At 41.5% G+C, this 15,682-nt stretch overlaps 1 protein-coding gene across 6 annotated transcripts in view; it reads right to left on the bottom strand.

Moving 5' to 3' along the window:
- The window catches only part of bahcc1b (BAH domain and coiled-coil containing 1b), a 290,919-nt gene that overhangs the window by 191,080 nt on the left and 84,157 nt on the right, over window positions 1–15,682 (bottom strand). For all 6 annotated transcript variants that reach the window (XM_073026130.1, XM_073026129.1, XM_073026128.1 and 3 more), the window contains exon 3: window positions 11,098–11,268. In XM_073026130.1, coding sequence (XP_072882231.1) covers window positions 11,098–11,268 — 171 coding nt within the window. The remainder of the gene's footprint in view (window positions 1–11,097; window positions 11,269–15,682) is intronic.

Below are 15,682 nucleotides of genomic sequence, written 5' to 3'. Positions count from 1 at the left end.
TCAAGCCTATTTTGAAAGATAACACATTTCATATACTCAAACAAATCTTCAGCATTGTTCAATTCAGTATGATACAACCACTTTGCTATTCCAAGAACAATACTACACACTCTATAATTTTGCCTTGCAATTTTCCAGACAGTTCTTGACTCATACAATATGAGTAAATGGGGACATTTCTCCTTGAGATTCAAAACACATCATGAAGTTTAACATGACAGAAAGGAGTTTTCCCATCCAGGCACATTACCACAATGATATCTGCAAAACACTGCAACAACTGACTGAAACATTTAGCAATGAATTATATTTGTTAGCAAACTATTAAAACGCATTATCTCACAGATCAAACCGTTCCCCTTTAAACTGACAAGGAGATTGTTGAATAAAGGGGATCATGCAAATCCCGTATCACTCACATGTTTCTTTAATCTGTTAAATGAGTTGTGCTTTGGAAAGTCGGTTGTTTTCACAGGATATAAAATGTTCTAATCAGTTTGACCAGAAGTGTTGCATGGTACATTTGAGGCACTGGCAAAGCACTGTGAATTTAACTTAATCCTGAGCCAAAAAAAATGGAAATACTACACACACATGTACTTAACCTGCATATACGTGTGCTGTATATACATGCATGCACATATACACACATAGACATACAAATATTCTTACCCACACATATGCATACAAATAGAGCTACACAGACATACAAAAACACATGCTTACACACTGAAGTGCATTCACATACATGAGTGTCTATTCAAGTGTTCTGTCTGTAAGTATTTTCTAAAACAGCGAAGGATTAAATAAAGTGTTAGGCAAAGTTTAATTACGGGGAAATAGGTCGGTGACTGACTTTACATAATGAGAATATAACGTTTAACTCACTCTTTAAGAAAGGAAGGCAAGCAGAAAGGAAATTATAGATCAGTTAGCCTGACCTCAGTGGTTGGGAAGATATTGGAGTCAATTGTTAAAGGATGAGGTTATGGAGTATTTGGTGACACTGGACAAGATAGGAAAAAGTCAGCATGGTTTCCTTCAAGGAAAATCCTGACTGACAAACATGTTGGAATTCTTTGAGAAGATTACCAAGGAGGAAAGATAAGGGGGGTGTAGTAGATGTTGTACATTTGGTTTCAGAAGGCCTTTGCTACACATGAGGCTGCTTACCAAGTTAAGAGACCATGGTAATACAGGAAAGTTATTGGCATGGTTAGAGCAATGGCTAATTGGTAGGAAGCAGCAGGTGGGAATAAAAAGATCCTTTTCTGGTTGGCTGCCAGTGACTGGGATGTTCCGCAGGGGTCGGTATTGGGACTGCTTCTTTTTATGCTGTACATCAATGATTTAGATAATGGAATAGATGGTTTTGTCACCAAGTTTGCAGAAGATACGAAGATTGGTGGAGGGGCAGGTAGTGTTGAGGAAACAGATAGAATGCAGGAGGACTTAGATTAGGAGAATGGGCAAGAGAGTGACAAATGAAATATTATGTCAGGAAATGCATGGTCATGTACTTAGGTAGTAGAAATAAATGTACAGACTATTTTCTAAGTGGGGAGAAAATCCAAAAATCTGAGGTGCAAAGGGCCTTAGGAGTCCTTGTGCAGAACACCCTAAATGTTAACTTGCATATAGAGTCAGTGGTGAGGAAGGCAAATGCGATGTTAACATTCATTTCAAGAGCCTTTCAATACAAGAGTAGGGATGTGATGCTGAGGCCTATAAGGCACTGGTGAGGCCTCACCTTGAGTACTGCAAATAGTTTTGGGCTCCTCATCTAAGAGAAGATGTGCTGGCATTGTGGAAGGTTCAGAGACGGTTCATAAGGATGATTCCGGGAATGAAAGGGTTATCATAAAAGGAATGTTTGAAAGCTCTGGGACTGTTCTCGCTGGAATATAGAAGGATAAAGGGGGATCTCATTGAAACCTTTCAAATGTTGAAAGGCCTAGAGGGAGCAGATGTGGGAAAGATATTTCTCATGACGCAGGAGTCTAGGACAAGAGAGCACAGCCTCAGAATAGAAGGGTGTCCAATTAAAACAGAGATGCAGAGATATTTCTTTAGCCAGAGGGTGATGAAATTGTGGAATTTATTACCACAGGCAGCTGTGGAGGCCAGGTCATTAGGTGTAGTTAGGGTGGAGATTGATAGGTTCTTGATTGGGCATGGCATCAAAGGTTATGAGGAGAAGGCTAAGGAATGGGGCTGAGGAGGGGCAAAAAAGATCAGCCACCATTAAATGGTGCAGCAGACTTGATGGGTCAAGTGGCCTATTTCTGCTCCTAAGTCTTATGGCCTTAATTGGCTTCTGTATTTTTAAAATGCTGACTTTAAAAATATGACTCAAAAATGGTTGATTTTTTTTTAATTGCCTGGAAAATGACAAATGCTCGATCTTGAATTCTCTTCAGTTCTAATAAAAAGATGAACAACGATCAGGATCCAACTCCAAAACTGCCACACGCCTTCCCTTTGATGTTCGGCACATCTAACCTGCTGCCCGCCACCCACGAAGCTCAGCAATGATTCCAGAGTGCACTGAGGCTGCTCTGCAAATATCATTGTGGTAACGTGCCTCGACGGGAAGCCCAGGCTCTGTGTACTTAGTGCAGCCACGTTCATTTGAATGTGATAGCAGACCTTTGTTAATAAGTTCAGAGTACTTTGATTTAATTTTATCTTTAAATTAATAATTAATCTTAAGTAGTTAAATGTACTTTAATGGCGAACACATTCTATGTTTCCTGAAGTTATTTAAACCTATCTAAACTGATTACAGGAGGCAGTTAAAAACAAGGAAAATACCTTTGTCAGTAAAAGAACTACTCAACAGAGTTCTACGGTACAGTGCGACCCATAGGTACTGCTGCAGGAATAAGTGGCTATAGGATTAGCGCACGACCATGTGAGGACAACGGGCCAAATTAAGCATCAACAGGCCTAATATACAAGTATTCTAGTGATAATGCTGCCCACAGTTACATAACTGGCAAGACTTGTGGCAGAACAGGCTATCATAAGTGACAAATATAGCCCAGGCACAGCCCTCCCGCCATTGAGTACACTTACACGGAGACAGCATTTATATTTATTGTGTTTTTTGATTATTACTGAGTTCTTTTAAGTTTATTTTTGTGCTGCACCAGATCCAGAGTAACAATTGTACTGGAAATGACATTCAACAATCTTGAATCTTGATAGTAACATCATACATTTTTGATAATAAATTTACTTTGAACTTTAAAGAGAAAATGTCATAATTCATTCACCTTAAACGTGTTATTTCAGCACAAACTGACCCTGCTTATCAATATTCCTTTGACTCACCTTAAAGAACAATGATCAGCTGTAGTGTAAATATCCATCTGACTATATATACACAGATCTTCTTCTGCAACAGTCACTCCCCCAAAGTACATACCTGCACGGTCTCTACATAATCCCATCCTGCTTTGCCAAACCTCATTCATCGATAAAGCACTCTTTTCAACTAATCGTCTCCCCCAAAGAAAATGTAGAAAGAAATGTCTAGGTGACAGCATTGATATGCAATTCTTTAATGTCCTAAATTTGCTCACTAATTAAGTTTAAATTAATGAATTATGCTTAAGCGTTAATGACAAAAACATCACAATAAATTGGTGATATTGTTGCTTTGATTAGGCGTACATTTAAACTTGGCCAACTTCAGCTTGCAAAACATTTTGTCCTTTCCTCCAAGAAGACCCAGAGATATACAGAATCATGCCAGTGCAGAAGCAGGCTGTTCCATGCTGGCCCCTCAAAGGGCAATCAGCGCAATTCCTTTCTTCTGCTCTTCTTCCTTTGCCCTGCAACTGGTTTTCCATTAACTTCCTATGCAATTCCATTTTGAAAATCCTGATTACCTGTTTCAGTGAGTACTACTCTCTGTGTAAGAAAAACTTTATCTTCTATTCCATACCTCGTCCTGCCCCTTGATTTTGGAGGGCAAATTCCCAATATTCTGGAGCTGGTTTTCAGCCACTCTATCAACAATCAACAAAACAGGGAGCTTGATTTAAACTCTTCCATTCATTCCTACCGATTGCCTTCTGCTGATGAACATCAAAGAGCCAAGAGATTAATGGGATTGGGATCAGGCAAACTTCGTCACAACCCAGCTCACTTGCAACCCTTCATATTTCTTCAATGCACAGAAATGAGAAAATAACTACCACCAAAAAGACAGACAGGAACTAACTGGCATCCCACAGACACAGTGAGGTTATTTCAATGGCAGAGCTGAGGGCACCTTCAACCTGTGGAACTCCTAAAACAGACTGCTTGCAGGATCTACCAGTTCCCAAAGTAAATTTATTTATGTGTTTTGTATCCAAGATGGTAAAAATTTCAGTCCCCTCAAGGAAGATCTGATTTCCTTCAGTCTTGATTTCCAGCCTCTCATCAGTTCATGGTCCCCGGTTCCTCCTAGTGCTCCCAGTCTTAAAACATCTTCCATCCTCATTGCTGACCACCTCCCATCTGTAGCTTTGATTCCACACAATCTTCAGCCTTCTGTCAGTTACAATTCTCCCACCACCCACCCACGCCATAAGATTCAGGAAGAATTAGGCCATTTGGCCCATCAAGTCTGCTCCGCCATTTCATTATGATTGATCCATTTCCCTTTCGGCCTCAATCTATCTTCTCCCCGTATCCCTTCATGCCCTAATCAAAAACCTATCAACTTCTGTCTTAAATATACCCAAAGACCTGGCCTCCACAGCCGCCTGTGGCAACAAATTCCACAGATTCATCGCTCTCTGGCTGAAGAAATTCCTCCTCATCTGCGTTCTAAATGGCCATTCCTCTATTCTGAGATGGGATCCTCTGGTCTTAGACTCCCCCACCATGGGAAACATCCTCTCCAAATCCACTCTGTTGAGGCCTTTCAACATTCAATAGGTTTCAATGAGATCCCCCTCCCTTCTTCTGAATTCCAGTGAGTACAGCCCCACAGCCATCAAATGCTCTTCACAAAACCCACAATTTAATGCCTCCTCCCCAACTATAGGCGTTCATGGTCCATTTGTCTGAAGGAGATCAAAAGGCAAGTGGTGATTAGTCGGGATAAGTCCAGTTAGGCTTTCAAACCTGCTCCAACGTTCAAAAGCATCATGGCTGGCCTGACACTTTCTCGTCCACTTTCCTTTCCCCAAAACCTTAGTGTGATTTGAGATCCATCCAACTCAAATATCTGACACATAACATGAGATCTTGGTTGCCATGGTTCTACATGCCAAAGAGAGTCATTACCCACTGGAACAAGAAATTCTTTCTCCTCTTACCCTTAAATGGAAATTCTGGTCCTGGACTCTCCTGTGACAGGCAACATCCTCTCAGCATTTACCATCTTGCCCACTAGGTCTTGGCCTGAAATATCGACTGTTTATTCCCCTCTATAGATGCTGCCTGACCTGCTGAGTTCCTCCACCATTTTGCATGTGCTCCATTAAGGATCTTGTGTTGTTATAAGATTACCTCTCTTTCTTCTAAACTCCAAAGAATTGATCCCCAACCTGTTTAACCTTCCTTCACAGGTCAATTCTCATGAAGCTTCTCTGAATCACCTCCAATCAACTATCTTTTTTAAAAAAAAAACAAGGTGACTGAAACTGTACTCAGTACTCTGGATGTGATTTCACAGCTACCTTGTACAGTTACAGCAGAAATTCCTTACTTTTGTGTACTAGCCCTCTTGAAATAAGAGCCAGAATTTCATGAGGCTTCCCTATTACCTGCTGTGGGTTCTCGGTTTCATGTATTTGGTCCCAAACCCACTTTAGTCTGCAGCTTTCTACAGTTTTCCCATTTAAATAACGCTTGTCCATTTTACTGCCTTCCAGAGCGACACGTCACCTATGAGTGTGTTGGGGTTAGCTACTGTATCCGGTTCTCCCCGTGTGGCCTCCTGTATATCGGTGAGACCCAACGCAGAGTGGGAGACCGCTTCACCGAGCACCTTTGCTCTGTCCACCACAATAAGGAAGATCCCACAGTGACCATCCATTTTAATTCTACTTCCCGTTCCCACGAGTGTCCATATACAGCTGTTATGAGGCCCCACTCAGAGTACAGCAGCAACACCGTATATTCCGTCTGAACAGCGTTTTCTTGAACTTCTGGTAATGCACCCTCCAACCCCTCCAACCATTCCCCATTCCTGCTTCCCTCTCTCACATTATCTCCTCCCATTACCTCCCTCTCCTCCTCCTTCCCTTTCCTCCAGGGTCTTCTATCCTCTCCTATCACATCTCTTCCACCAGTCAACTCCCCAGCTCTTGACTTCACCGCCTCCCCCTCTCCCGGTTTCACCTACCACCTAGTACTTCTTCCTCCCCTCCCCCCACTTTCTCACCCTGACCTCTCCTCTTCCTTTCCAGTCCCGATGAAGGGACAGGGCCTGAAACATCGACTGTTTACTCTTTTCTACAGATGCTGCCTGGTCTACTGAGTTCCTCCAGCATTTTCTGTGTGTTGCTCAAGATTATAAGAGGCACAGACTGAGGGTACGTCAGAATGCAAATAGTGAATACAAGGGGACATAATTTTAAGGTGTTGGGAGGAAAGTATAGGAGGGAATGTCAGGCAATTTTTTTTTATGAGAGAGTGGTACGTGTGTGGAATGTGCTGTCAGGGATGGTGGTAGAGGCCGGAGTATTAGGAAAGAGGCTCTTAGATATGCACATGGACGATGGTAAAATAGAGGCCTACATAGGAGGGAATTGTTAGATTGATCTTCGAATAGGTTAAAATGTTAGCACATCATGGGCCAAAGGGCCTGCACGGTACTACAATGCTCTACATTCATTATTCTACGCCTGCCTTCTTTCCTTTATGAATAGGAGTATTTCACAGGCAGTTTTTCAGGTACTTTTTCAAACTCTGAGGATTCTTGAATGATGACAGTCCACACAACCACCAACTCAATGGTCAATTCTTTTAGGCTCCTAGGATGCCCTTATCCCTATGAGGTTACCAAAAACTATTTTTATTATTATGGTGATGGCATTTAATTCCTTCCTGGCACTATTCATTGTTTCTGGTATCTTCCACCAGTGAACATGATTTGCCATTTCTTCATTCCCACAACTATTTCCCCAGGCTTATTCTTTAAGGATTCACATGGATCACTCTCTCCTACACACATAAAGAAGCTTCCATTGTCCCTTGTGAGTTTGCTTATTGTTTATTTTCTCCTTCTTTATATTACGATCAGCTGGACATCCAAATTGCTCATCGCTGGGATCTCTGGCCAATTTCAGACTCCCAGCGCCCTCCCTGGCTTTCTGTCAATATCAAGTCAACATGTAGAATCAATTCCATCTGACCTTAGGTAAAATACAGTTCAAAACATGACATCAGATTTTCTCCAGATTTAATTTTCACATGCCGTTGTTTCTCTGTGTATCCACGCAGGGCATCTGGTCAACATATGACTTGTTCGGAATATCTGATAAGTTTCATTTACTACATTTGATTCATCCTCATGATGATATCGCTGCACCACAATAGCCATGGGTGTGTGAAAGGGAGAATTGCTGTATGGTCACAGAAGTGACAAGGGAATAAGAAGCAAGGAGTAGGAGTAAATTATTAAATTTCAGACAGATAGAATCTGGATACTTTATGCACAAGAGATCTGTATTGAATCTCCCTCATTATTTATATAAAAAACAGGGAATTAGGTACAAGTAAGGTCATATTGTACTATAACTTAAAGGGGTCCATAAGACCATAAGATATAGGAGCAGAATTAAGCGATTTGGCCCATCGAGTCTGCTCCACCATTTCATTAATGGCTGATCCAATTTTCCTCTCAGCCCCAATCTTCTGCCTTCTCCCTGTATCCCTTCATGCCCCGACCCATCAATAATCTATCAACCTCTGCCTTAGACTCAGCCTCCACAGCTGCCTGTGGCAAAGAATTCCATAGACTCAACATTCTCTGGCTAAAGAAATTCCTCCCCATCTCCCATGTACGTAGCTACACAGGTTGATAGGCTGGTAAAGAAGATGGTAAAGGCATGCTTGCCTTTACTAGTTAAGCCATAGAGTTTAAGAGTCTGGAAGTTGTGTTGCAGCAGTATAAAACTCTGGTTAGGCTGCATCTCGAGTACTGCATTCAGTTCTAGTCATCCCATTATAGGAAAGATGAGGAGGCTATGGGTGCAGAAGAGATTTACCAGGATTCAAACTGGATTAGAGGGCATGTGTTAAAGAAGAGGTTAGATAAACTAGGATTGTTTTCTCTAGTGTGGTGGAGGCTGAGGAAGTTTATAAGATTATGAGAGGCAATAATATAGTAGCCAGACAATATTTTTTCCAGGCTCAAAATATATCACACTACTGGACATGTATTTAAGGTGAGGGAGGGTATGTTCAAAGGAGATGTGCGAGGCAAGTTTCCTTTTACACGGAGAGTGATGGAAAAAGGTGCCAGGAATGGTTATGGAGGCAAATACGATGGAGACATTTAAGATGCTTTTAAAAAGGGACGTGAACATTCAGAGACTGCAGAGTTATGGACCATATGTGCAGGCAAAAGAGATTTGGTGTCATTAGCTTAATTATTTTGGCTCAGCACTGAGGGTAAAAAGCTTGTTCCTACACTGCGCTGCATCATTCTGTGTTCCCTGGCAACACCAGCTTAAAGAATATGGCAAACCATAGGAACATGAAAGAGTTAAACAGGTTTTTTAGAGTGGAGAGTTAGTGGTGGGATAGAATTCAACACAATGCAATATGAAACACTACAAATTCTTCAGCAGGCTGGAGAAATAAGAGGAAGCAGAGATGAGACTAAAGACCAAATAGACCATAAAGAAGCTTCAACTGTGATTTTGGTCAATTCTGAGGGGAAAAGTACGTCAAGGGTCTCTTAGAATGATACCACAGAACAAGAGGTTGTTTAAAGAGAATCTTGAAGAACTACCACCAATTTCACAGGATTTGGCTTGATTGTTTTTGGGCCAAGCAGCAGTTATCAGATTTATGATGATTTCACAACTTTGAGAAGGTGAGTAATGAAATTTTGTTTCCATCAATTAGTGAATGGGTAACTGACTCAGAGTTGGAGTTAGAGATTGCCAATAGTGGTCAGTTTCCACGGTAAATTTCTGAGTAAGTCTGTCATTATGTGTAAAAGTACAGAGAGGAAATTTAAAAGCAATGTTTTCAAACCTGGAAGTACACTGAAATCGAGACAGCGCAAATTTAAAGGAGGAACTGAGTGATTATTCAAAAAGGAAATGGCCACATGTAAGGTCAGGGAAACAGAATTAAAAATAACACACTCAGCAACAGCACTGAACTACGTTTTTCGCCTGGAATAGAATTCTAAAGCCCACAATACATACAGTCGAACTAAGAAATTGTCCATGGTCAAGCCAGATCTGATGGAAAGAGATCTGGAATGATAAAAAGCAAAAAGAAAGCAGTTTAGGAAAGTTACTGGAGTAAGGAAAGAGAATTGTGTCAGAAAACAAAAGATTTCAAGAACAAAAAGGGGAAAAATGGTAATAAGACATGTGCGATCACAGTACAGAAAAATTTAAGATGCTGCATTGAAGTCAGATGAATTAATGACAGATGTACAGTAATATCATCACTACTATAGAGACATGGCAAAGAGACTGAGTCTGGGAGCTGAATTTTCAAGGAAAGTTGAAGTTTACAAAGGGAAAGGAGGTGGTCAGCAAGTGGGATTGAGATGAGGGAATCGTTCTTCACATAGACAGTGGTGAACTGGTGGACTCCAAGTGGCAGGGAAAGCCAATTCACTAAGTATAATTAAGAAGGAGTTAAGTGCATTTCTAGACCTAAAAGATATCAAGGGATATGAGGAGAGAATTGAAAATGGTATTCAGATAAATTTTCAGCCATGATTGTATGGAACGGTGGAGCAAGGCTCAAACAGCTGAATGTCCTTTCTCAGCTCCTGATTTCTATTTCTACATAACGTGCTCCACATGTTAGCAATGTGCATTACACTGTACTTCTGATGTTCACATCTACCTTTGAGACACTGTACAACATACAGCTGTTACCTCATCACACACCTCACACTTGCAGCCAAACATGGATTTCTGTTCCAATTTTTTTCTTATTTTGATCTCAGCGCTGAAGATTAATTGCCAATAGCTTTTGCTGCTGATAAATAAATTTAATCTATTTATGCACCATGAAAAGAATGGTTAACAATGGATTTACACGTGAATCTATCTCAGCCAATACAAAGTCAGGAGAACATTTTTAAATATAACGCAGCATAGAATTAATTTAATAAATATATATCGAATGCATTACACTAAATTGTCGGACTGTTCATCAAACAACGGTATCTACTGTATGGTTAACAGAAACAAACAAGCAACACACTTAAAAACAAATAGCAGCTATTCAAACTTTAATGGAATAGACAATTTTTCACCCCAGTATACTCACATAAAATCATTTACAATTGTGACTAACAGAGACAAAGCAAGGGTTCGGAAATTATGAAATAAGTACATTGTGTTTTGAAGATTGATTGCACCCAATGTAATTTCCACGCTGCTGCTCTTTCAAGAAAATAAATCTGATGCTTCAATTAGGAAATGCTACTTTTTAACCTTAGTGGGGATTGTCATTACCATATAATACTATCAACAGGTTAAGCTTACATATTCGGCATGGTTTTTGCTGATATTCTCACCGATTGTGATACAGGTGCAGATTTTGTCTCCCTGTACACAGCCGTCGATGACATGACTTCACGAAGATTCTGTGAGGAAGGGTGTGTGTAAACAAGCCAGGATTCAAAGGAGTCCACATTACAGACATGCTAAGAATAAATCTTTCAAGTGCTCTGTTTCTAGCCTCTGTTGTGAATGTGTGTGTGTGTGGGGAATCCCATGGGGAGTAATATTATTAGGCACAGGGCCACCAGCTGTCTTACCGCCCAGACGTTAACACAGTGACGCACTGTGCGGTGCTCCAGCTAAAAGTGGGAAGCTTTCTGGAGACTTAGATTCTGCAGTGAGATTTGCCGTGCCTCTCAGGATGCTTTACAACCATGCTCCTTACCTTCGTGGGAGTGGGAAAACCAGATCTGTGACGTCGCTGTGTGGGGACTTCGAAAGGCGGGCTCTGAGGGGGAAGACGTGGGTCCCGCAGGATGAGCAGATGCTGATCCCAAACTGCTGGCTAGGAAGCTTCCCATGAATGTGGCTGATGAGTTACCCATCAGTGCGTTGCCTGATGCGTCCAAAGAAAAGAGAAACAGCAATAAGGTTAGTTCCCCTGCTCACCATACACTCTCTTTCCCTACAAACCCTCTATCACAAGCAATCTTTATGCTGCTGCTCTCCCAGTGATTTGGTCACACAGAAACATCGCGAAGCTGGCTCGCGGGATCCAGTATAAGCCAGCCAAGGTGGGACACAAAAGCTGAAAACTGTAGAAGCTGGAAAACCAAAACAAAAGGAGAGACAACTGAAAGGTTTTTTTTTTGAAGAGACTGTTAGATAGGTATATGGAGCTTAGGAAAATAGAGGGTGATGCAATGGGGAAATTCTAGTCAGCTTCTAGATTAGGTTACATGGTCGGCATAACACTGTGGGCCGAAGGGCCTGTAGATTTTCTATGTTCTATGTTCTAAAAGATTGGAAATACTCAGCTGGTCAAGTAGCATCTGCAGAGAAACCATTCAGATTAATGACCTTTCTTATGAAAGTCTGATTTAATGCCATTCCCTTAAAACATTAACTTAGTGTTTCTCACCATAGATGCTGCTTGATCTGCTGTGTATTCCTAACGTACACTGTTCATCTCTAAAGCCAGACGGATTGCTAACACATATAATTCGTTACCACTTCATTCGGTTAGATAATCACCATTCTGTATGCCACAGATATAAAGCTGCTTCATTATTTGATCTGAGTCCAAGCTTCTGGGATGGAAACCAATTCTCTGCACTGACAGTTGAATTAAGTGAATTGGACACTGAATATGGTCGACAGTAGAAAACCGTCCATGTCTGGGCACAGATTTGCATTCCCATTCGGAGCAACCAAAAATGGGTCAAAGTGGTTAGGCTCATACATTGTGGTTGGGGTCAGGTTGAACATGGGGCAGGCAGAAAGGAGCTTTGCTTTGCACGTGTTTGGGTCCAGTCTGAATGACGTGAGAGCTTGTGATCTGGTAGCAACAAATTTCATTCCTTCATACTAACCTCCCTCTTTTTCTTGGTCTTGGGCCTCAGAGGGAAAAAAAACTTTGAAATAATGCATGAGCTAGGATAGATTCGAGGGTAAAAGGCAGCACTCTGTGAGTTAATCAACATAATCAGACTCTATTTGAAGGGCAAGAGTTCATGGCCCTCCCTGGCTACAGACACATCCAGTCTGGGCAACAGTACTGCCCAGATGTTTCCTCTCGACCAGGGGTGCCCAACTTGGGGTCCAGAGACCGCTTGCTTAATGGTATTTGTCCATGACATAAAAAAAGGTTGGGAACCCCGACTTTAGACCATGTTTGACACAGACCCTCAACCCAGCCTCAAGACTCTGAATAGAGACATCCCAAACCTGGATATTTCAGGCCTTTGAAATATTTGCCAATATAGCTAAATGGAAATTGCATACTTAAAAACCGGAGGGAATTTGACTTACACTCCTCTTTCCTTTATCAGAAGAGGCCCCCCCAGAGTTTAGTTAACTGTTTCGAAGAGGCTGGTGGACTAGGGCTGTGTTCGGCCTACTGATCCCAGATACACTCATGTAATTATCAAAGGAGATATTTTGGATATGTGCACTGCAAACAATGGGGTTGTTGGTTAAATAATATATTTAAATATCTCCCTTGAAAGCCAAATGTATAACCATGCAGTATTTACAAATGCAGGAAGAAACATATGGACAAGCAGCAGCAGCATTCCTGCCGCCTATTCCGCCAGAATAAAAGATCTTTTACCTCAGCATCACTTTTCTTTACAAACTCCAAATACTTCAATTCAAATTATGGTGTCTACTGTATCTTTAATTTATCCCATAACTGAGTCTCTCGGCTTTCTTGGGTAGCAAGTTCCAAAGATTCACTCCCCTCAGTCTCAGTCCTTGTTATAAGACTTGGTTCATGGCACGCAAGCCGAGGATACGTCACTCCTGCAATTGCCCTGTCAGGTCTGGTAGGAACTGCACATGCCTTCCACACCTCAGAAATGATGATTGGAAAACTGCAGATGGTAGATGTGTTGAGAACACAAGAAGGCAGAATAAAGAACAGGACTGCTGCACCTGCACATGATAAACCTCTGAACTGGTTCCGTTGACTAATTGTCAATGGGAAAATAGTTGTCTGGGGTTATCCAGCCCCAACACATTATTATCAATGTGCACCCTCACCACGGGACGTGTGTAGGTTCAATACTGACGATGGTAATGTATTCAAGGGGTGTTCCATTGCTCAAGGTGCTTCAGATAACCAAGGCACGTTGAGATGAAGAGACTCAGATGTTTAAAGAATAGCTGCCAACAAACTTCCAAACCACTTTACAGAGGCCCTTCCAGCCCTTTGAGCCACGCCGCCCAGCAAAACCCCTCCAATTTAACCCTAGCCTAATCACGAGGCATTTTGCAATGACCAATTAACCTACCAACCAGTATGTCTACGGACTGTGAGAGGAAACCAGAGTATCTGAAGGAAACCCACGTGGTTACAGGGAGAATGTACAAACTCCTTACAGACAGCGGCGGTAATTGAACCTGGGTCATCGGTACTGTAAAGCATTGTGCTAACCGACCACTATGCTACCGTGCCAACCTTTATTTATGAAGATGACCACATCTTTTATATTTAAGTCCCTCAACAACTATGAGACAGAAGGCAATTCTGTTGATTATGTTGATTTAAACAACACCAGGAAAAGACTCCTGCTCTTCCATTCTATTGGGAACATTTTATTCAGCGTCACCTCTTATCTAAAAGTTGCCTTTTGGACACACAGAGTTCTTTCAGCACTAAATGTCAGCTGAGAATATGTGCTAGAATGGGAGTTGGACACAGAATTCTATGACAGAGATCAGAGCGCTGCCAATGAATCAATGATTTTTCTAGTTCCTGACTAAAAACTCTTTCTCTCAAACCAGCTCTGGTGAAAGCAGGTCAACTGGTAATGCACACCAATGTTGCATGTGAGACAACTCAGTTATCATATTTATGATATCACAAGGCTAACTTATTGGTTGCAACTTAGTTTTGGTAATTATCACACTGTAATCAGGCACCTGATAGAATCACACTCTTCAATGCATTTTTACAATGGGAAATGACAAATAGGAAAGGATAAAAAATGAAAATAAATCTTCTTTACGAAATTATTTTAAGAGAAGTGTTTCCCTTCGCCGACAGATTTCTGAAACCATGAACACTACCTCACTGTTCCTCTTTTGCACTATTTATTTATTTTATTTTTAACATAACTTATAGTAATTTTTAATATCTTGCACTACGCTGCTGCCACAAAAAAATTTCACAGAATATGTGGATAATAAATCTTATTCTGATTCTGAGGTCGTATCGCAAGGCACTAAGGCAGCAGACACTACATGGTTAATGGACAAAATGAAGTGTAGCTGGTATCATATGTCCTACTTTTGCTGGCATCATTTCAGCATGGATACACAGGGGAAGAGTGTGTTTTGCCAGATTCAGACGTCCATTCTTCAAGTGGCCTCGGGCTAAACTTGTACTCTAAAATGCATCAGCCAGTTTTTACAACCATGCAGTATTTTAAGAATGTTCGTGGGAAGCTTGCCTTTGGGCCCCAGCAGAACCTCTTTGTATCTAGCATTTGTCAGACAGTATCTTCTCTATGCAAAGAGGCTGAGTAGGCGCTAACACGCCAAATGCTTTTATGGAAAAAATTTAAGCAATTATCATTTCACTGCAAGACTTCAAATGATTATAAATGAAAAAGAGGGTCAGCGGGTATGAGGCATGAAGGAATTCAATTCTGCCAGTCCTTAAACCCATGAGGGCTCTTGGAAGAACGCAAATGCTGAAGAACTGTGCACTGGTGCTTTCCTGTCTACTGGCACTGTGGTGGCACGCTCCGTTCTCCGTCTGGGTGAGAGCAAGCCACAGAAATAAAATGGTGACATGGAGCCAGGCCATGGGGAGGGATGTGTGACATCACTGTAGGTCTCTCAAATGATGGAACATAACCACAGACAAACGGCCTTGGCACTGACTTAAACGCTGAAGACAGAGAATGGTCACAGCATGGAAGGAGGCTATTCAAGCCATCCAGCCTATCCCACTATCTAGCTTATGTTAACATTTATCTGCCCCATTCTTCCACTGCACCTACCATTCTGCAAAACATCCCCCACACAGTTCTTTCTCTAGGCCTTCAAGTTCTGTGTCATCAGACAAGTTGGAGATTGTTCACCCAAGTCTAATTCATCAACATTAATGAAGAAAACCCGTGGCCTTACTACTGACCCCTAGGGAACACCAATGCCTATCTCCCTCTGGTCAGAGAAGCAACCTTTCACTCCATTTCCTGTTACTTGGTTAATTTTCTATCCATGTTGGCAGAGCCCCAATTAGTCCAAATCTCATATTCACCTTGGGTCGTTCACAGCCCAAAGGTATGAACAAGGAATTA

The sequence above is a fragment of the Hemitrygon akajei genome, chromosome 22, assembly GCF_048418815.1.
Source record: "Hemitrygon akajei chromosome 22, sHemAka1.3, whole genome shotgun sequence".
Taxonomy (NCBI): domain Eukaryota; kingdom Metazoa; phylum Chordata; class Chondrichthyes; order Myliobatiformes; family Dasyatidae; genus Hemitrygon; species Hemitrygon akajei.
This window is presented reverse-complemented; position numbering and strand designations above follow the sequence as displayed.